The sequence below is a fragment of the Pipistrellus hanaki genome (assembly GCF_964339955.1).
Source record: "Pipistrellus hanaki genome assembly, chromosome: 1".
Taxonomy (NCBI): domain Eukaryota; kingdom Metazoa; phylum Chordata; class Mammalia; order Chiroptera; family Vespertilionidae; genus Pipistrellus; species Pipistrellus hanaki.
This window is the reverse complement of record NC_140503.1, coordinates 175212185-175234173: the sequence shown is the minus strand read 5'-3', so window position 1 is coordinate 175234173 and position 21989 is coordinate 175212185. Positions and strand designations below refer to the sequence as shown.

Here is a 21989-nt window from a genome sequence, read left to right as displayed (position 1 = left end):
TGTGGGTTTGAGTTCAGACTAGCAGGCTAATATTTTTAAGATTGCATTATTCGGGGGAGGGGGGACAATCATGTTTTCAGTGTTGATTAAATTTTTCTGAAGAAGACTTGAATTTAAATAAATTTATAGATAAAAAAAAATAGTATTTTCTTAACTCCATTAACTCAACCAATAAATCTAATTATTTTTTGTAAATTTGGTACTTTTACATAACATCAGAAAGATCACTTCATTTGTTCTTTGATTATTATTTAATTGGTTTACAAATTTAGCAGATTAAATTTCCCTAAGCAATTTAATTACTACATTTAGAAAATTAAATATCCTTGTAACCTTATTTGACACAGATATTTTTTATTGATTTCAAAGACGGAGAGGAGAGAGAGATAGAAACATCAATGATGAGAGAGAATCATTGATCAGTTGCCTCCTGCATGCCCCACACTGGGGAATGAGCCCACAACTTGGGCATGTGTTCTAACTGAGAATCAAACCTCGACCTCCTGATTCATAGGTTAATGCTCAACCACTGAGCTATGCAGCTGAGCTATCCTTGTAACTGTTAAATATCATTTACAAATTGAATATATCTGATTCTCTCACACACATCCACTGTACAGTTGTACACACTTAACTCGCACTTGAACTTTTCTCATAAGTACTATCCTCAAACTAAAGAAATCCTCTTTTAACTTACAAATAAAACCACACATCTAATACCAATCTAAAATTTCAAACTAAAAAATTTAAAACTAACATAACTCTCCAATCTATGAGAATATATTATCATTTAAATTAACTGCAAATTATGATCATGAAATACTCCTACACTGGGGTTCCCTCAGCCCACCCTATGCCATCTCATGGTCCGGGACTCCTTGCTTCTTACCTTCGACCTGCAGTGGAGGCTGGAAGGCTCCTGCCACAGCGGCTGTGCTCTCCAGCCATGAACCTGGCTTCTGGCTGAGCAGCATTCCCGGTGTGGGAGTGCACTGACCACAGCGGGCAGCTCCTGCATTGAGCATCTGACCCCTGCTGTTCAGTGCACATCATGGCAACTGGTCATTCTGCCTTAATGGTCAGTTATACTTTTATTATATAGATATAATGCACAGTTATTAGTCATTTAAGTTTGATTTGTCTTATTACTTCTATGCCTTACTGAGGTTGCAAATTAGGGGACCAGATGTTGCAACTAGGTGGGCTGAGATTCCTTAGTTTAGAACTAGAAACTTGCCAATTAGAAATCTGAAGTCTCATGTAAGAGTCGGGGTACACCTAATGATGTTTCCAGCACAAGCCCCTAGAGGCCTGGTGCACAAAATCCGTGCATGGGAGGGGAAGTCCTCTCAGCACAGCCTGTACCCAATCCAATCCTGGCCCCCTCAGGGGATGTTTGACTGCCAGTTTCAGCTAGATCCCTGGGATCAGGCCAAAACCTGCAGTCGGACATCCCTGTCACAATCTGGGACCACTGGCTAACTGCTCACCTGCCTACCTGCCTGCCTGATTGCCCCTAACCACCTCTGCCTTCCAGCCAGATTTCCCCCTTCCTCTTGAAGGGGAAATTTTTTGAGCAAAACCCTTAATACTGATGGAGCTCCCCATACCTGTGTATGGCAGAAGAAACAGGTTTATCAAGTCCTAAAGCAGAGGTTTGTTTGGCATGGTAAGGGATTCTAAAGAATAGGTGTGGCTAGCCCAGGTAGAAGAGACTAAGAGAAGATGAGGTAATGGGGGCAGCTCATTTAGGAGTCACCTAACAAATCACAATTTCATCAACTCTCAGATAAGATGTCACTTCTTCAATGGTAGTATCCTCAGCGTTTTGAGAAAAAGACATATACCTTATTATGCGCACTTTCTAATTTTTTTTTTTTACATTGAGGAGTATAACAGATTGTCACAAAAATCTAAAGAAAACACAAAACTTAGTATGCCTTCCCAGTCAAATAATATCATATTGGAAGTACCTCAGAAACCCTTTGAATCCTTCTCAGTCATTCATCTACAAGTATAACAATTATCTGAACATTTAACATTACATTTTGTTTTGCATATGTTTGATACTTACTCACATGGAATCTCTTTTATCAGATGTCTACATTGTTGCAATAGGCTATGTTCCTTTCTTTTATTTAATTGCTGTGAAATAATACATTCTATAATTTATTCATTCATCCTATCACTGATAGTCATGTGGGTTGTTTATAGTTTTGAGTTGTAGTAGTTAATGCTTCTTTGGAGATTTGTGGATACATGATTAGACATTTTGGATTTGCTTTTCCCCTTTATATTTCCTAGGTTAGTATTTGGCATATAGTAGAGAGTATTTAATATTTTAATTAATTAATTAATAAAACCAATGTTCTCAATATTCCTTCTCCATATTTCAGTTTGAAGCAGCTGTTTCCAACATTTTAATTGAAGCCTTGAAATATTTTCCAATAAAAAAATATTCTCAGGTTATCAGCGTCTCAAATCCTGCACCAGTTCTCTTATTATGCTTTTTTTTAAAATTAGCTTTGCTGTATATGCATGTGTATGTGCGTGTTTGCTGACCTATATAACATTATAGATAATACTGCCGAAGGATAACCATGTCCCAAGATTCACAAAACCAATTTTAAGATTAGGTACTCGCATTATTCAAGGAGTGCTAAATATATTTGGAACATAACCCATTTGTGAGCTTGGTTTCACTACTGGCAGTATAATAAATAGTGTTTATAACTATTTCATCCCTAGAAAAGCTTCTGAAAGATTTTGTTTTCTCCTCACAAGATTGTTAATACTCTTTTGATCCCTAACTCAATAAAATAACAAAATAAAATAAACCACAAAAATAATCCCCCCAAAATGGAAAAATAACACATTGCTTTATTGAATTATCCAACACTTAGAATATTGCATTTCAGAATATAAATATTGATGTAAGAATTTTCAGTTCTCTATAAAACTTCCTACTGTGAAGCACTGAATAAGGGTAAATCAACTAACCGTATCTCTTTCTTAGAAAAGAAACATCAAGATAGTGTGTAACCTTTAAAATTACATTGGTCTTCTTACAAATAAATGGAAATGTTAATTAAGTTCAGTAGAATCTTAATAATATTCTATGTTATTTTCTTACCAAACTCTTTCTTACAAGATTTTTAATTCATGAATTTATTTTATTAATAAAACTGACAATGTAATAGAAATTTAAAAAACCCATTCCCATTAAAATTACAATGAAAATAATTTGTTTTGCCTTAGAAACTAAAATTATTAAATTCTAACTGTGTCAAGAACATTTCTATATATTTTCAGCAGGTTTAAATTGGTATAGTATGTTACATTTGTTCCTTTTCACAATTATAATTGTTTTGTGTGTAGACACTTAGAATTATACTTAATAAAGACAAATTATTATCATTGACTTATTTTCTGATGTTCTCATGCCACTGTACTGCCAGCATGTAGATGTTGTGTATTTGCCAGATGTCAGAAACAAAGGTCTCATATAATTAAGAAAGAAGAAAACAGTTTTTTTTGTGTGAGAATTCACGAGTTCATTTCCTTTTCCTTTCCCCCCCCATCAAGAGCCGAATTCGTAGAATGTGGAATGACACTGTCCGAAAGCAGTCAGAGTCTTCCTTCATTACTGGAGATATAAACAGTTCAGCGTCACTCAACAGAGGTAATTAGAAATGATTTTTCATATTTACTACTGTTGTGATTACTTTTAAGAAGTTATTAAATGCCTTGCTTTTTTTTTTTTTTTTTTTTTTTTGTAACTTCTGGACTTTTTCCCATGTGATAGGAATCTTGCAAAGATATAAAACTCACTTGAGTGTAGCAGAGTGTTCCATTATTCATAAGCCTTTTTTTTTTTTTCAATCCTGAATTTTCAGGAAATCTTTTTCTGAAAGGAAGTTAGAAAACAAGAACGTTCTTTTTCTAGTCTTCTGCCACTGCTATAAACTGGTGAGCTGTCAGGCCTCGTTGGAAGCAGTGAAAATGAGCAATTATGTGGCTAGATAGTCTGCTAAGCATCATAGAGTTCCCCATGGTCCCAGGTACACAGCACTTTCATAGTCTTTGTGGAAGTAAAGATATACTGTCTAATACACACTGAAGGCAACTTGTGTATTTGGAGGGGAAAAAATCACATCTAATCTTAATATCTAAAAAAACTTATTCAGATAATATTGGATATTTAAAGATCTTTATATGTACATATGTTAAATGTTATGGTTATTTTATGCATGTGCTTCAGTAACAATGTTCCTAGGTCATATTTTAGGTTTGTTTAAATGAACTTCACTTAATCCACCGTTTTGTTTATTGTTAATTTATTTTGTATTCTCTTTCTTTGTCATATAGTGCATGTGTGCTGTGATTAGAATTAAATTGACTACAATAAAAATGCATAGGTGCTTTATTTGTGGGGAGCTAGAATACACTAGTCAGTGCAAGAAAATATTTAGGATACAATATAGTTTTATCTGGGAAGGTGGTGATTGTATGAGTTTATTCCAAAAATGTCTCCATCCTAAAAAAGACATTTCTGATGCATATATCTAGAACTTATTTTTATGATCAACATTATTATTATTTTTTTAATCAAACTAGGATTATTAATTTGGTCTAAACATGTTCTTGTCAACTTTTTGCTACATTAAATGATACTTAGAAACAAATAATTTAACACAGTTATGGCTTATGATTAAGAAAGATTCAGATGCTCCTGCTCTTAAATTACTTTTTCTCAAGTAAATTGCATCCTATTAATATAAAAGAATTTAGGATATATAGTGTCCAAGTTGAATTTGATACAGAGATCCATGTTGTATATAAACTTAACTGATTTTCATATGTTACTTGGCAGTGATACAGTACCTGTCATCTAGTGATGATATTAAGTATTCTACATTTCTTTTGCTTAAATAACAGGGAGTACAAATATACCTTCGAATGTGGAGAAAATAAATTAAAATAAAACAAACTGCTTCTTATTAGTGTACTTTTATTTGTTGGAGTATATTGATTTACATAATATCATTCAAGTATTCTTCTCTTCTAACATTTAATTTTTAATTTTAATGGTTAGTTTGTAAAAATTTATTTAGATATGGATACTCAAACACTTTGACAAGTTTTCAAATTACGAAACACAAATGACTTTAAAATGCCTCCAAAGTTTAGGAACAAATTTGCTTCCAAAGTGAAAGATTTTCATTATTTTTAAAATAATCCCAGGTATAGAAAATTTATATGTATGCTCCTAGAAAGAAACCTATCCTTATTAATAAGATTTATTATTAGAAGTATCTTACAAGTAATGATTACTGAAACCATAGAATAATTGTTGTTTAAATAAAACGTGAGATAATATGATTTTAATGATGCACTATTTATTTGCCTGCTGTGAAGATGGATAAAATATGTAAAACTAATTTGCCTAGAATCATGATCTAACTTTATATAAAAAATAGTAAGGTATGTAACTTTAGCAAAAACTTTCTAAATGCATATTTTATGACCTTGATTTTTAAGGCCAATCACATTACCTATATAATATTGCTGTGCCATTTTTAGTTCCTTCTCAAGAATTTTACCAACTTGGAATATATAAAATATAGATGACTGGGTCAATTTGAAATATATTTAAAGAAAATAATATTTTATATTGACTGATCACCTGTTTAAATCTATTTTTAAAATATTTAGTTTTAAAAGATATTTCTTAAAGTTATTGAGGAAAGTATAACATTTCTTGTGACAGCCGATACGTTACTTTAATGATGACTTTGGGAGAGAGTGACATTGAATTTATGATGTGAAGTGTGTGCAGGCAGTGATCTTTTCCTTCAGGATATATATTCTTCCTTTCACTCAGTGACTTTAATGGTGGTAGACATCACAGTGATCCTCTTGATTTCCTATATTAATTTTCCAGTCCCTCAAGTCAGAAACTCCTCGTTTTATTCTCCTCTCATTATTTTTTACCTTAGATGAGGGGAGTACTTTAAAATTTTATTTCTTCATATTATATCTCTGAAGATAGTCTTTAACCTCCTTCTTTAATCTTGTCTTATTTCCCAGGGTCCTATCTTCCCTGCATTCAGGCGTGTGTATCATATTTAGGTAGGTGGCATCCAAGATTCACTCTCCAGATAAACACTTCCGTCACCTCAGCAACATAATTATTTACCTCTGTTTATTCAACAGATTACATTCTCTATTATTTTTTTTTTTATAAAAAGTAGGCCCTGCATCTTTACATCTTCATATATTCTGACTTCCCATTCATTCTTAGTTTCTTATAACTAGCAATATTTTTAAATTTCCCTTTCTAAGTTAGATGGATTAACTCTCTTATTTTTGCTTTTAGAACAGATCTGGCCCTTGAAAACCACAAAACATTGTCTAAAATTAATCCTATTTTCACTGAGGTTTTCTTTCCTATTCATACCACTGCCTAATTCATCAAAAGAATAATTGTTTTAAAATTATGTATGGCTTATCTATTCTTCTAAATAAGAAACTGTCATTATCCTCTGTGATCCATTAAGCGTAAAGTATTTACCATGCCGTGCAGGATCCCTTCTCAAAAGTTTTTATTTTTTAAAACCATTTTGAATATTCTATTCTTGAACCAGCATGTTACATCTGACATATCAGATTAGCTATTTAAATTTCCCAATGAGATAAACTTGATTACTATATGGCTTTACTCCTTGGAATCATAGGAAACCTTGGAATATTTATTAATCATTTTTAATTTGTGTACTCATTCTTATATATTCTCTTTGGGATTTTGTTACTTGGACACCTCGTCTCTTTAAAACTGTCCATTACATTTGTCCTTAGAATAGCTATATTTATGAAGGTGTTTTCCGAATGTTCCCTATACATTTTCAAATATTTTTCCCTCTGCTAACTTGATTGCTACAATGCTATACACTCACACCAATCCAGAACTTCTTGAAGTCATGCCACTGTATACACAGGTAGCAAGAGCTTCGCAAGAGCCCTAAAGTGATGGTATGTTACAGAGTCTCAAGTAAGATTACCTCTGTTCCAAACCAGGTTTTCACAAACCCCACAGTAGGGTTTACTCATTTGTTCATTTAAATATTTATTATTTTAATGCACCTTAAAGTCAGTCCTCAATCCCCAAGCTCCTGTCAGGTCTATTGGAAACCTAATCCAAATTTCTAATAGCTCCATCTGACTGGTAGTAATAGAAACAATTTGTAGGTAGAGTCATCTTTTATACCTATATTCCCTACCCTCAGTGTCTGCTGGCCAAATCTCATCTTGAGCAATTTAGATTAATATTGCCCCTGAAATGTAAGTTTGACCCACAAGTGAAGTATCTCCTGAGAAAGTTCTCTGGTACTTTATGTAATTGTTAACTATTTCCCCTCTTTTTATAGGCATGTGTAGAATTAAACTTTAGTAGGCTTTATTCCCCCATGAATAATATAATTGCACCACCCATTTTTTATTTAATTAGTTGAATCAACATCAGAAATTTCTGTTTAAAATCAAGTTTTGCTAGGTAACTACTTATCAGTATGTTATAGTTGAATGAATTATAAAAAGGTGCCCTCACCCCAACCCAGCTATTGATGTGTTACAAAAATATGCCCCCTCTGAGTGGCAGATTTAGCAAAAAAGGCATTTCTTCTTTTAGAAAAATGGCTTGGTTAGCATCATGAGTTTTTATTTCCCCCCCACACCTCCCATCCTCCATCTCATCAACTTCACACACAATGCAATTTAGATTTTTATACATGGCGAACTGACCACTAGTGCTGAATTTATTTAAGCCAAATTTATTATATGGCAGAAGACTGATCTGTAAGTGGGCAGCACTTCCTTATTAAAGCCAATACATTTCCTCTAGAGCAGTGGTTCTCAACCTTTCTAATCCACGACCCTTTAATACAGTTCCTCAGGTTGTGGTGACCCCCAACCGTAAAATTATTTTTGTTACTACTTCATAACTGTGATTTTGCTACTGTTATGAATCATAATGTAAATATCTGTGTTTTCCGATGGTCTTAGGCCACCCTGCTCGTGGTTCTCGTGCTGCTGTAGAGCCTAAGACCATAAAAAAACACAGATATTTACATTACGATTCATAACAGTAGCAAAATCACAGTTATGAAGTAGCAACAAAAATAATTTTACGGTTGGGGGTCACCACAACCTGAGGAACTGTATTAAAGGGTCGCGGCATTAGAAAGGTTGAGAGCCACTGCTCTAGAGGTTCAAAGTCATACTCACTCATACATGCACTCTCAGTAAGCTTATGTAATCAGTGAAATTATGATGGCCTATGGCAATCTTTTCATAAATTGTTAGGGTAGATTTTCACTCTTAGTGGCACACTACCTACTCAAAGGTGACCTCACTTGTTAGAAACATTATCAATGCAAAGGGGAAAGGTGCCATCAAACAGACATTTGTAAGTTGTTGCCTTACTCACTGCAGCAATGGACCAGTACAATAGTTTTGAGAATGGAGCTTGAGCCCAGTGATTTTGGTAAATTGCTTAACTTCTCAATGTCTACACAATAGGGATATAAATAATATCCCCTCAGAAGAACCCTGAGACTATTAAGTTACTTAATATATGTTATTTGGTTACAACAGTGCCCGGAACATAAGTATTATTGTCATTATTATTCTTTTATTCAGAAATTTACTTCTGTTTCTATACCTAAAAGCTGGTTCTTGTCAGTACTCTCAAGTAATCAGATGTTAAAATTTATCATTTGCTCCCAAAGGTTTCCTTTCTTTTTTTATTTTTATTTTCTAGTAATAGTGGGAGGAATGACGTTGTTATCTGAATGCCAATTAAAAGAAATAATTTACTTAAGATGTGCTGCCCTTGAGGCTAAAAAAAATGCAAGAAAAAGAAGCTAATAAAACTGAATTTCTCTTCTAAATCAGAAATTAAATGCAAATTACATATGCTTTATTTGTACTTTTCACTTTTGATTAGTAACCATGTTTTAGCATTTAGGAAATAAAGGTAAAATATTTCTTCTCCCTACCTTAGATAATGATATAAGCAAACACTGCCTTCTCTTCCTTCCAACCCTCTCCTACCCTCCAGAACACTAGGTCAATTCACACACCCCTGTAAATGCCCAGTTCTGTGGCAGAGCAGGACTGTGACTCATTCCTGTTTTAAACGCATGTCTTCTCAGAGGCTGTATTGTCTGTCCCAGGAGGTTAGTCACTGAGACAGAATAAACTCCACAATAAATCATCTGCCACCTCATTAATATTCAAGCTACTAAGCATATTTTGTTTTTATGGTTTTAAGAAAATACAAATAAAAAGTGTAAGTGGTGTTTCACTATGATTAATGATTTCTGTAAACTAAAGCTACTAGGGTGAAACACTCATGTTCATTCACTGTACTTTATTAATGTCAGTGAATATAGTTTGGTTTATACGAATGATATATGCCATATTGCTCCAAAGCCTTGCTCTTTTGAAGGATTATAAAATCCTTGTTTGTAAATATTAACTAGATCCTAATATAATCTAACACCTATTTGTGAAATTTTTAACAGAAATTAATGATGTGCCAAAAAGTACTTTGTATAGCTAACATATCAGATTTGCCTATATAATAAATTTTTGTTATGAGCAAGCATTTTGATGATGAATGCAAATATAGTAAGTACCCTATGGCATATATAAGTTTTTTATTTGAGATTTTTAGTATTTTTAGTATTTTTTACCTTGATTTTCTTGATTTACAAAATGAGGCAACCATGCTCCCTGTTAATGTCTTTCCTTTGTACATGTCATCAATAAAGACAATCAGAAAATATACAATAAGGAAATCTGTGTTGGAAAAAGCTGTTTAATAGCACAGAAGAAAAATAAGTACAGATCTTATGTAAGATGCTGTGTCAACAAGACTATTAAGCAATGCTATAACTATCCTGATTTCTAACTCAAGGAGATGAAATAATTTTCAGAATGAACTCTCTATGGAAAAATGAAATATACAAAATATTGATTTCTAGTCAGAGGTACATGTTCTTGCTATAATTTATTAGCAGGAACTGAAAAACAAAAAAACTTCCAAATGTTTGCCCAGTGAGTCCTTCTTGTGCTTTGCTTTTAATTTTCTCTTTGATACAAATTTTTCAAATTATCCAGCCTCTCACAGCCAATTATAAAATAGTAAAAATTATTATTATTATTATTATTATTATTATTATTATTTTCTTCATAGATTCTTTCACAAAGACAGTTCTTTAGGTAGCATAGATTTCTCATTTTAGGGTTTATTATCTTATTGCCATATATATAATTGGCAATTATCTCTTACCTCTTCATCATCAAACAAACTACATGATCTCCTGCTAACCTCTAAATTTAGTGCTGTGGGATGTTTCTACTTAATTTTGAAATACTACTTGTTTTATATAAGTTATGAAGCATAATAATTTTTTAAAATATATTTTTATAATTTAATGTGAATATTCCAACTTTATCTACAGAAATTACTAGTATTATTTTCTCTAATAGGATACAACATGTCCTTTAGAGTTCACGGTAAATGTGGGATTTTTTTTCTTTGGCCTACACAGCTATCATTTATATACTGCACACTGTCCATCATTCCTTATCCATTTTCTTTCCATCTGGGAAGAAGTTGGGGTTTTTGGTAACTTGTTCAAGATAACATATCTAGGAAAGGGCAAAGTCTACATTCCAAGCAAGGTTTTCTAACCACAAAGCCCTACTCATTATAATAAAATATTTACTCTTTTCTTTAAAAGAAAAAAAAATATATACATATATATATATATATATATATATATATATATATATATATATATATATATATAATTTATTTTTTAGAGAGAGGGATCGATCAGCTGCCTCCTACACACCTCCCCACTGGGGATGTGCCTGCAACCAAGGTGCATGCCCTTGACCGGAATCGAACCTGGGACCTTTCAGTCCTCAGGCTAACGCTCTATCCACTGAGCCAAACAGGTTAGGGCTATTCTTTTCTTATGATAATAGTTTCTCATGGAGGTTGCTAAAGCTTAGAATAAAGAAATTTTTCAAGAATTATTTCAGAATGATTATCATTTCACATGGATATAAGCTATTTTTAGCAGCACAATTATTCATATCTTCTTATTTTCCTTTCATTACTTTTTTTTTTTTGTACAGTCCTTTAGTGTGGTTTTATCATAATCATTTTGTTTTAGGGGGAGCTTTAAAATGTTGTGGATAGCCCGGTCCGTATTTCTCTATGGTTCAGCATCAACCTATAAACCAGTTCACAGTTCAATTCTGGATCAGGGCATGCCAGGGTTGCTGGCTCTATCCCTAGTAAGGGGTGGCAAGAGGCAGCCGATCAGTGAGTCTCATCATTGGTTTCTCTTTTCTCCCTCTCCCTTCCTCTCTGAAATCAATAAAAAATATATTTAAAAAATAAAATAAAGTACTATGCATATATATGGAGATAGACTGACCAACACATATTACTTTTACAAAACTATTTTATGTGGAAGGTGCTGAATTACTAAATATTATTGTTCAATTGTAAGACTTTGATTGCAAGAAGAATTTTATCATTATTCTTTCCTGGATGCTCTCAAGGTGTTGGTAGGATCCTTTTATCTTAATTGTTAATTTATTATATTTCAGTAAAGGGATGAACATTTTAGTTAGGAAAGAGATTCTGTTAATAAATCAGGTAAATAACCTCTGCCTATAGTCACTTAGCAACAGAGCCAAAGATACAGCTTTTCCCAGATCATTGTACTCATGAACTGTATATTCCCTGAAACTGTGTTCTCTGTCAGGACAACATAGCAATGCCTAGAACAAGTAGCTGATTTGAACTGATTTCAAAGAGATAGTGATAATGTTAAACATTAAACTTATTACTTTTATGTGCTAATTTGGTTCTAATAAAATGGACATGTCTTAAAATTCAAAATTTAAAAACAAACAAAACCTAGCTGTATCTCTCATCTGAAAAAAATGTTCCTACTGTATTATAAACATAAAGGTTATATGATATAAATGGTATATAATTTCCAAAGTTAAGAGAGCAATCGCTTTTCAAATTATTTTTCTAAGAAATATATTAACTTATATCTGATATTTTTAAAAAGTGCATAGAAATTCATCCAATTACATAAAAAGATGAAATGTGAAAGGAGGATCTACATTTAACACAATAGAAAGTATCTGCATTTAGAAAAAAGCTAAGTTGTATTACCAATAAGTATGTAGTATCCAAATAAAACAGGACCTTTGGAATTGCATGCAAAGGCTTGCACTTTGTATAGCTCACCTTTATGCACTGCATGATATTTGTAAATGTTTATGTGAGAGGTTCTACAATTTTCATAATAGGCTCCTTCATAATTTATCATTATAAGGAGCGAGGGTGCTTTAAAGTTACCCATCACATTCATAGAAAGTAATTTATAGCCTCAGAACCCTACTCCCAAATTAAGGAAGATTTGAGAGGAATGAAGGAAGACAGTTAATCTCAATATAGAAAAACAGAGAAACAATGTAAGCTTCCTGAAACAGCCTCCATCTAAGTAGAACAGATTTGAGTATGATTATATAAGTCTTCTCTGAACAAGATTGTCAAGAATATCTTTATTCATAGATATCTTGTTTTAATTCATATCTACTTTGCTCAGGCATACTTTTCTCAAATTTAAAATTCAAGTTTTAGCCAGGATAGACCTTCTGCATGTAAGCTCATATATCTGGCACAGTATAAGACAATATGCAAATTTAGGACAGAGAATTATATGAAAAGTCACATTTTCTTCACATTGTTTTAAATTGTTAAATAGTTATTATCCTTTTCTTTTTCTGAGTTTTATTTTATTCATCAAAAATGCATAAGCAATATGTGACTTACAAATGAATACAGCTGTGGGATTGACCACATACACATACTATATACTATATTCTTACTAAAAATAATTGTGATTTACTGCTGTATTGCATGTGGTTAAACAAACTTGGCCTGTTATCTTTAGGTTCAGTATTCTTTATGGGCAGTATTATGACAAAGAAATATTGGGAGAAAGTATAAACAACACAGAACAACAAACAAAATATTAGTGACTACATTGTATAAAAAATGTCTAAAAATTGCCCTAGCCGGTTTGGCTCAATGTATTGAGCATCAGCCTGTGGACTGAAGGGTCCCGAGTTTGATTCCGATTAAGGGCACATGTCTGGGTTGCGGGTTCGAGCCCTATGGGGAGTGTGCAGGAGGAAGCCCATCAATGATTCTCTTTCATCATTGATGATTCTCTCTCTCTCTCCCTCTCCCTTCCTCTCTGAAAGCAATAAAAATATATTTAAAAAAAGTCTAAAAATCAAATGAAATTCAACAGCAAAAGACAAGAGCAAGCAATTCACAGAATAGGAAACCCTTATGGACAATAAACATGTGAAACATCTCTTTGGTAAACAGGGTAATGCAATGTATAACACTATCAAATTGGCAAAAATGTCAGTCAGAGAATATCAAGTCTTTTCTAGAACCTGAGAAATATATGCTGTTCCTGGAAGTGTGAATTGGTACAAACACATTTAGTAGCATTTTGAAAATATGTTAAAGTAGGACCCAGTAATTTCAGTTTTAAGTATTTATTGTAGAAAAATGTATGTGTCTGGACAAGAAGACATGTATAAAGACCGTTAGTGCAAAACAAAGGATAATAGAGTAGATAATCTCTAGGGTTCACAACTCTAAAGCTCTGAATTATATGTTAAAATAGAGGCAGCGCCTCTGGATCCAGCATATTTCATTTTTTATTGAACTAACAATAACCTAATCTGTGCTCTGGAGAAAACATGTCATTGAAATCCATATTAATAGATTCCCAGTGAATGAATTAGCTATTAAAAGAAACTAAAGTATTTCAGAATCATTTGAAAAAAAATTTTAATAGGCTGGTTGATTAAATTTTAATAGCAAACTTGTTGGTTATTGAAAGTACACAGTGTGATAAATCAAGATGTCATCTCTTCAATTTATGATTTCAGAAAAAAAAATGATGAAAGAGTTCTTGGCTTTCAAGAAAATATTTCTTCCTTGACACTTTGTAATTGAATTAATTGTTTGAATACAAAGAGTAAAAAATAGAAAATATGGTTTCTCTGGTTTTTAAAGTTACTTTAACTTCTTTTTTAAAAAGACATATATATATATATCTTTTTAAAAGATATGTATATATATTGATTGATTTCAATCAATATATGTATATATATTGATTGATTTCAAAGAGGAAAGGAGAGGGAGAGAGAGAAACATTAATGATGAGAGAGAATCACTAATGGACTGCCTCCTGTACACCCCACACAGGAGATCCAGCCTGCAACCCAGGCAAGTGCCCTGACCTGGAATTGAACTGTGACCTCCTGGTTTATAGGTCAATGCTCAACCACTCAGTCATGCTCGCCAGCAGGGCACTTTATTTAACTTTAAAGTATATTATGAAGATTCTGTTAGTTTTATAATTATAAACATCTCAGTCTTGATTTACATGGCTGTCTCTGTTTTATAAGAAGACCTTTACAATTCAACTAATCATTGCTTGCACTGTCTTTCTATAGATTATTTGTTACATAGAAAAACAAAAAAAAAAGTTTGTATGAAAAATAATATAATAAATAAATAATACAAGAATAAGCTCTGTGTCTCATGTGCCCACAAATATAAACCCACATTTGCCCCACCTGTACTTACTTGCACAAAATAAAGTCTCCACCATGGGCCAAAATTAAGGTGTGAAGACAAAAGCAGAGGCATTATTTAATCGTAACTCCACTTTATCTATAACTGTGATTTATGTATATCAGCCAATGTATATAATGAAAATGACTCCATAAAAGAAAAGCTTCAAATCAGGGGAGAGAGAACCAAGAGGGAATGGAATGAAGGATAATGTATCTTAAGGAAGAAATAATTGGCCATTTAAAAGTATTTTATTGAGGGGAAACAGAACGTTTACCATTCTATATATTTATAAACATTTACCTCCACTTGCCTGACTGACCTCCAGAGCTGCACCTGCCTGACTGGCTTCCAGAAGCGCTGATGTGTGCATATTGATATGTAACTGCTAAAAAATGGCTGTATTGATTTGGTTCATTAGATCACTGCAGTATTAAAATACAAAATTGGGCCCATTCAGTATGATCAAATAAGATTTTTTTTTTTTAAATGAAGTGTGAGGAGCAGAGCAGAATGACAATTCAAGTTATTTTAAGAGGTTTTCAGTACACCTTTGTTAGCCTGCTGTCAGGAAGAAATGTTGCTGGAATTATGTTTCTGAATGATATGATACAGGTTCAGGTGGGATCCAACTGTCATCTTTCTTCAGTCTGTTCTTTGTGTCATCATTATCAGTCCTCAATTATACACTCTATGGGTCACCTTGAACCCTCCTAGACGGTGCTGTCATTCAGAGCCTTCCTATGTCAAAACACCTGTTCTACTTTCATGGCCGGGCGGTTGGGTTGTTTGAAGTGTTGTCCTGTAGACCAAAAGGAGGTTTCCGGGTTCATTTCCCCTTCAGGGCATGTACCTAGGTTGTTGCGGGTTCCATCCCCATTCCAATGTGTATGGAAGGCAACAGATGGATCTCTCTCTCTCTCTCTCTCTCTCTCTCTCTCTCTCTCTCTCTCTCTCTTTCTCTCTCTCTCTCACTCTCTCTCTCATTCTCTTGCACCTCTCTCTCTCATCTCTAAATAACTAACTCAGTGGTGGGCAAACTCATTAGTCAACAGAGAAAAATATCAACAATACAACGATTGAAATTTCTTTTGAGAACCAAATTTTTTAAACTTAAACTTCTAATGCCACTTCTTCAAAATAGACTCGCCAGGCTGTGGTGAGGGGCCAAAGAGCCACATGTGGCTCGCAAGCCACGGTTTGCTGACCACTAAACTAAATAAATAAAGATAAACATATCCTGGGGTAAGGGTTTAAAAAACAAAACAAAAAACACAACTTCTTTTCTTAAAAAAAAAAAAAAAAAAAAAAAATGGCCCTGCCCAAACCGGTTTGGCTCAGTGGATAGAGCGTCTGCCTGCGGACCGAAGGGTCCCAGGTTCTATTTCGGTCAAGGGCATGTACCTTGGTTGCAGGCACATCCCCTTTGAGGGGTGTGCAGAAGGCAGCTGATTGTTCTTTCTCTCTCATCAATGTTTCTAACTCTCTGTCCCTCTCTCTTCCTCTCTGTGAAAAATCAATAAAATATATATTTTTTTAAATGGCTCTAACCTGTTTGGCTCAGAGAATAGAGCATCGGCCCATGGACTGAAGAAGGGTTTCGTGTTCCATTCTGGTGAAGAGCATGTACCTTAGTTGCGGGCTCAATCCCCAATAGGGGGCATACAGGAGGCAGCTGACCCATGCTTCTTCGTCCTTTCTCTCTGTAAAAATCAATAGCATATATATTTTTTAATGGCTTTGATTTTTTCACATAATCTTTTTCAGTAGTTTTTCTGACAAGTAATTGTCAGACAAAACGGTCCTAAGTTTTTCATATGGAATATAAAAGTCCCATTTCCTTTGTATTACACTGGCATCAGAAATAAAAGATTTTGTTGTAGGCCTTCTGTTGGCAGCTTTGTTGGTGATTCGTGTATAATGAAATTCAATGTGAATTCCTTTTCCATAATTTTATTAAAGAACTAACCCTTGTTTCTTACAGCAAATAAGCAGGTATGAGTAGACTTAGTGAGTCAGGTAATTAAGGAACAACTATTTTTACATAGCCACTTTGGGCTTTCCACTTTTTTTGCCCAATTTGAGCTTTATGTTTTGAGTCATGGGCTTTTCCCCACCCTACTTATTATCTACAATTAGTGTGAGTGTATATTTCTGCTTTAAATGTTTCAATATTATGCCGGGACCGGTTTAGCTCAATGGATAGAGCGTCGGCTTGGGGACTGAAGGGTCCCGGGTTCGATTCCGGTCAAAGGCATGTACCTTGGTTGCGGGCATATCCCCAGTAGGGGGTGTGCAAGAGGCAGCTGATCGATGACTCTCTCTCATCGATGTTTCTAACTCTGTATCTCTCTCCCTTCCTCTCTGGACAAAATCAATAAAATATATTTTAAAAAAAAAAATAAAAAATAAAAAATAAATGTTTCAATATTATAGTACTTGGGATAATGTTAGAAGGAAATAAATGACATTAGGAATTGCATAATTGACACTGCTAAAAAAAAAAAAGTATTCAAATCATAAAACTACATATAGTTTATAAAATGACTTTGTTATAGTTTTAGATTCCCTCCATGCCATAGAGTTCACATAAGTGTTTTCCTTATTTAAGCAAATTTTCATCAAGCTCTCGGGTCTATTCTGGACACTTGGAATTGAACAATGAAAAAATGCTTACATTCCAGGGAAATTAGCACATAAGCATCCTCTCACATAAGTAAGGCTGTGACTTCCTTCCTCCCCACCCAGCAGTAACTTACTTACATCTTCAAATCGACTAACCAATCAAGGTAACTCTGCCGCCGAAAAACAGTGACAGATAGTCTGTAAACGCTGATCTTCTTGGAAGTCTTCAGCGATTTCACAGCTATCAGAAGGGAAGTTTACAAGTCAGAAGTGAGTTGGAGGGAAGAGAAAGGGACAGCGTGGACAGAGCCTTGGAAAACAGCAGTCAGAATTCAAAGAAACCTGAGGAAATTGGGGAAACAACCAAGAAACAAACACAATAGACTTCAGCAGGCAAGCGAACTGCAGTGCAGCCCTAGAGAAAAGCCCAAAGGAACTGCACATGAAAGGCAGAGCGAGACAGGTTCTGTGCAAGTTTGGCAACAAGATGTGTTTTTGTTTGTTTTGTTTTGTTTGTTTTGTTTTACTAAGCACGTGAGTGCCACCTTTCAAAGTGTCCTTTTTTTTTTTTAATATATTTTATTGATATTTTACAGAGAGGAAGAGAGAGAGATAGAGAGTTAGAAACGTTGACAAGAGAGAAACATCAACCAGCTGCCTCCTACACACCCCCCACCGGGGATGTGCCCGCAACCAATGTACATGCCCTTGACTGGAATTGAACCCGGGACCCCCAAGTCCGCAGACCGACGCTCTACCATTGAGCCAAACCGGTTTCGGCTCAAGGTGTCCTTGACATGCCTAAGTGTGAGTGGGGAGTGCCGGGACCCTGTGGTAATAGCTCCTAGGAAAATTGCACTTATTTTGGATGGGGAGAGAAAGAATGACCGCTCTAGGTCACTGAGAACCCTGAGTGTCCTTAAAGCATGAAAAGGGATTGACTTCTTTCACCCTGTGAATCAAGTGAGGGACAACTGGTTGGTTACTCCAACATAGCCCTCCTTAGCAAACCCATAGAGGTTGTTGGTAGCCATTTACACTTCTTGTGAAACATGAATTCTCACACTTTATTTTCTACTTTAGAGTTCCTGTGACTGAGCCCTCACTTAAAGTATAACTCTCCATTTTCAGGACTAAAGTTACTTTCAGTGACGTGACTTGCTTTGGTTTCAAATGATGGGTGAAGTATAAAAGTGAGTGATGGTAAAAAAAAAAAAAAAAAAAAAAAAAAAAAAAAGCAACTGAAAGTATGCTTCTGTTTCTATCAGAAAAGGGTCCTTACTAGCAACAATAAAAAACGAAAATGTTTAAGTTTTAAATTATTTTGGTAAGGTTTTGAATAGAAGAGAACACGGGTGGATCTCCAGTTATGACTGCATGTCATTCCTGAGGGCTGTAGAAAAGGAACTGATTCTGGGCACCCAGTTTGGGGAAGCACCTTACCACAGCCATGGAGCTGAGAGACCAAATATTGTTCTGTTTCGCCGACATTGTGTCACAGCACAGTTGTATACTGATGGCATTTCTACTGTTGCTGTTGGTCCTCTCACCTTACCAGGAATTGATCCCTAAATAAATTTAACTTTAAAAACTCAGTCCTTGACCTGGCTGGGTGCTCAGTTGTTTAGAGCGACTGCAGGTAAACAAATAGGTTGTAGATTTGATTCCTGATCAGGGCACATACTCAGGTTGTGGGGTTAAGTCCCCAGATGCAGTGCAAACGGGAGGCAACCAATAGATGCTTCTTTCTTACATTGACGTTTCTCTCTCCCTTTCTCTCTAAAACCAATAAAAACATGACCTTGGGTAAGAATAAATAAAATAAAATAAAATAAAATAAAATAAAATAAAATAAAATAAAATAAAAATCTCAATCTTCCTACAAGACTACAAAATATGAAGACCACTTGAATAAAATATCTTTAAGTAATATTTGGAGACGAAAATCAGTCTTTATTTATAAAAATACTTATAAGTATATCCAGATTTTTTTTTTAATTTAGAAAAATATAAAAAATACCTTTATGATACGAAAGATAAAACCAGATGGATTATCTATAAAAATTTGGATAGCTTCACTATAATTTTATTATGGAACTTCATTTTGGTATGATTACAATTTATTATGTTCTTTATTCTTAGATTTTTATAAACTGCATGATAAAAAAATATATATATTGAGTCACCAACTTATTGCTTATGCTTGATTCATCCAAACTCAATGGTTTCCTTATTCTAAAGCACAGATTATATTATTTTTAAAGTATTTTACATTTTATTTAATTTTTATTTAGATATAATTGATGTATAACATATTAGTCTAAGGAATGCAAAATAATGATTCGATATTTGCTTATTTTTCAAAGTGATCGCCCCAGTGAGTCATACATAGTTACAAAACTTATTTTCTTGTAATGAGAACACTTGCACAGATCATGGTCCTTTGCATCAATATAGAAATATACACTGAGTGGCCAAATTATTGTGACCTCTGAACGCATAATAATCTGGCCACTCAGTGTATATTTTATATAATATAAGGCTAATATATGCACATTTTATCCTCGACCAGCAGGCAGGCCAGCCAACTGCCCGTGTCCCCTCCCCCTGGCCAGGCTGTCCAGAACCCACCCATGCACGAATTCATACACACATACACACACACACACACACACACACACTATTATGTATTCAGAGATCATAATAATCTGGCCACTCAGTGTGTGTGTGTGTGTGTATCACAAATGAATATTTTATTTTATAAGCTGTAGGAAGCAAGAGAAATAGTAGCATGCAATTTTCTTAGCCTACTCTTTGTTTTCCAGTTAGTTTAAACTAAATAATGTGTGGTAATGGAAAGAAATGTGTATCTATGTGGATATAAATTCCACCCATAAAGATTTTACCCACTTATTTGATCTGTGAGAGAAAATAAAGAATATGAACAATTTTATATTTTTTAGATTTTTACTCTAGTTTAATATATTAAAATGCTTACATCTTTCATTTCCTATTTAAATGCTCATTTAGAGTAATTTTAGAAAGTAATTATTTATATTAGAAGAATAACTTTCCTTTTTACTCCCAAAATAGGCTAGAGTGATAAATATATAGTAGCAGGTATAATGTACATGTAATTTGTTTTTTAAAAATATAATGTAGTATTATGTAGACCAAATCCCACCTCTATTATTCTGAAATTTGTGTAACATCAACAATATCCTTGCTTAAGGTTTACAATATTGTATTTCTTATCCGAAAGGCACTATAGCCAACACTTTTTAAGCTTTACTTATTAATTTTTCATATATTTAATTTATTAATGGGAAGCAATATCCTGATAGACCTATTATATGATAAATTGATTATCTGTCTGAAACATTATCTGTGTGAAAACATTTACATATACATGTTGTACAACTTCAGCAAATAGTCATCAAGCACTTAGTGAAGAATTCATTGATAGTTTTATGCTCATTCTCGGCAGGATGTGTAAGATGCAAACACGTGGCTTATTTTCTGAAAGAACTGAAACTTTCCAGCTCTAGAGATCTGATAAGTTATATTGTCCTTTAAATCAAAAGGTGCTCACTATTCAATTTTGAGGTTAAAATATTTGCTATTTGACAAAGAATTTACTGTGTGGGAAAGAGCTATAATTTAAAAAAAGTTAAAACTCCCAGGCTAAATTTTCCCTTCTCTTTTTTTTTTAAACCATTTTCTACCAATGACTAAATATTTTTGTTTATTCATTCAGTATCAATTACTTTTTATTGACACTAGAGATCCAGTGCACAAAATTGTACATTGATAGGGTCCCTATTGGCTATTGGCTCCTGCCCGGGTACTCCCTTCCTTCCCTCGGCTGGCCCCGCCCCCTGATCGAACTCCTGGATGATCTCCTGGTCGAGGGGACAATTTGCATACTATGCTTTTATCATGTAGGGTCATTGTGGATTCACTTGCAGTTATATGAAATAATCCAGAGATCATTAACTTTTAACTAGGTTTCCCTCAATAAGTATCTTCTAAAACAATGTTACAATATCACAGCAAGGATATTAACATCAATACAATCCACCCATCTAATTCAGATTTCTTCAATATTTCTTATTGTATTTGTGTGTTTGTTTAGTTCTATGCAATCCTTCCACAAGAGTAAGTTTTTGTATACACCACCGCAATTAAGATCCAGAGTAGTTCGATTACCACAAGATGCCTCATGTTCCCTTGTATGACCACCCCCTCCATTTCTAACCCCTTTCAATCACTAATCGGTTCTTCATTTTATAATTTTGTTATTTCAAGAATGGTATGTATATAACTGAATCATACAGGATATAACCTTTAGTATTATTATTTTTTTTCTCAGTATAATTCCCTACAGATTCATGCACTTTAATATTGTATTAATAATTTGTTCTTTTTATTGCTGAGTAGTGTTCCATAGTATGAAGGCATCACAAATTGTTTAACCCAGTGGTTGGCAAACTCATTAGTCAATAGAGCCAAATATCAACAGTACAACGATTGAAATTTCTTTTGAGAGCCAAATTTTTTAAACTTCTTCTAACTCCACTTTTTCAAATAGACTCGCCCA

General features: G+C 33.9%; 1 protein-coding gene across 36 annotated transcripts in view; it reads left to right on the top strand.

Moving 5' to 3' along the window:
* The window catches only part of ADGRL3 (adhesion G protein-coupled receptor L3), a 723514-nt gene that overhangs the window by 690066 nt on the left and 11459 nt on the right, over window positions 1-21989 (top strand). For all 36 annotated transcript variants that reach the window (XM_084885599.1, XM_084885586.1, XM_084885612.1 and 33 more), the window contains one exon: window positions 3586-3682. In XM_084885599.1, the coding sequence (XP_084741725.1) occupies window positions 3586-3682 (97 nt within the window). The remainder of the gene's footprint in view (window positions 1-3585; window positions 3683-21989) is intronic.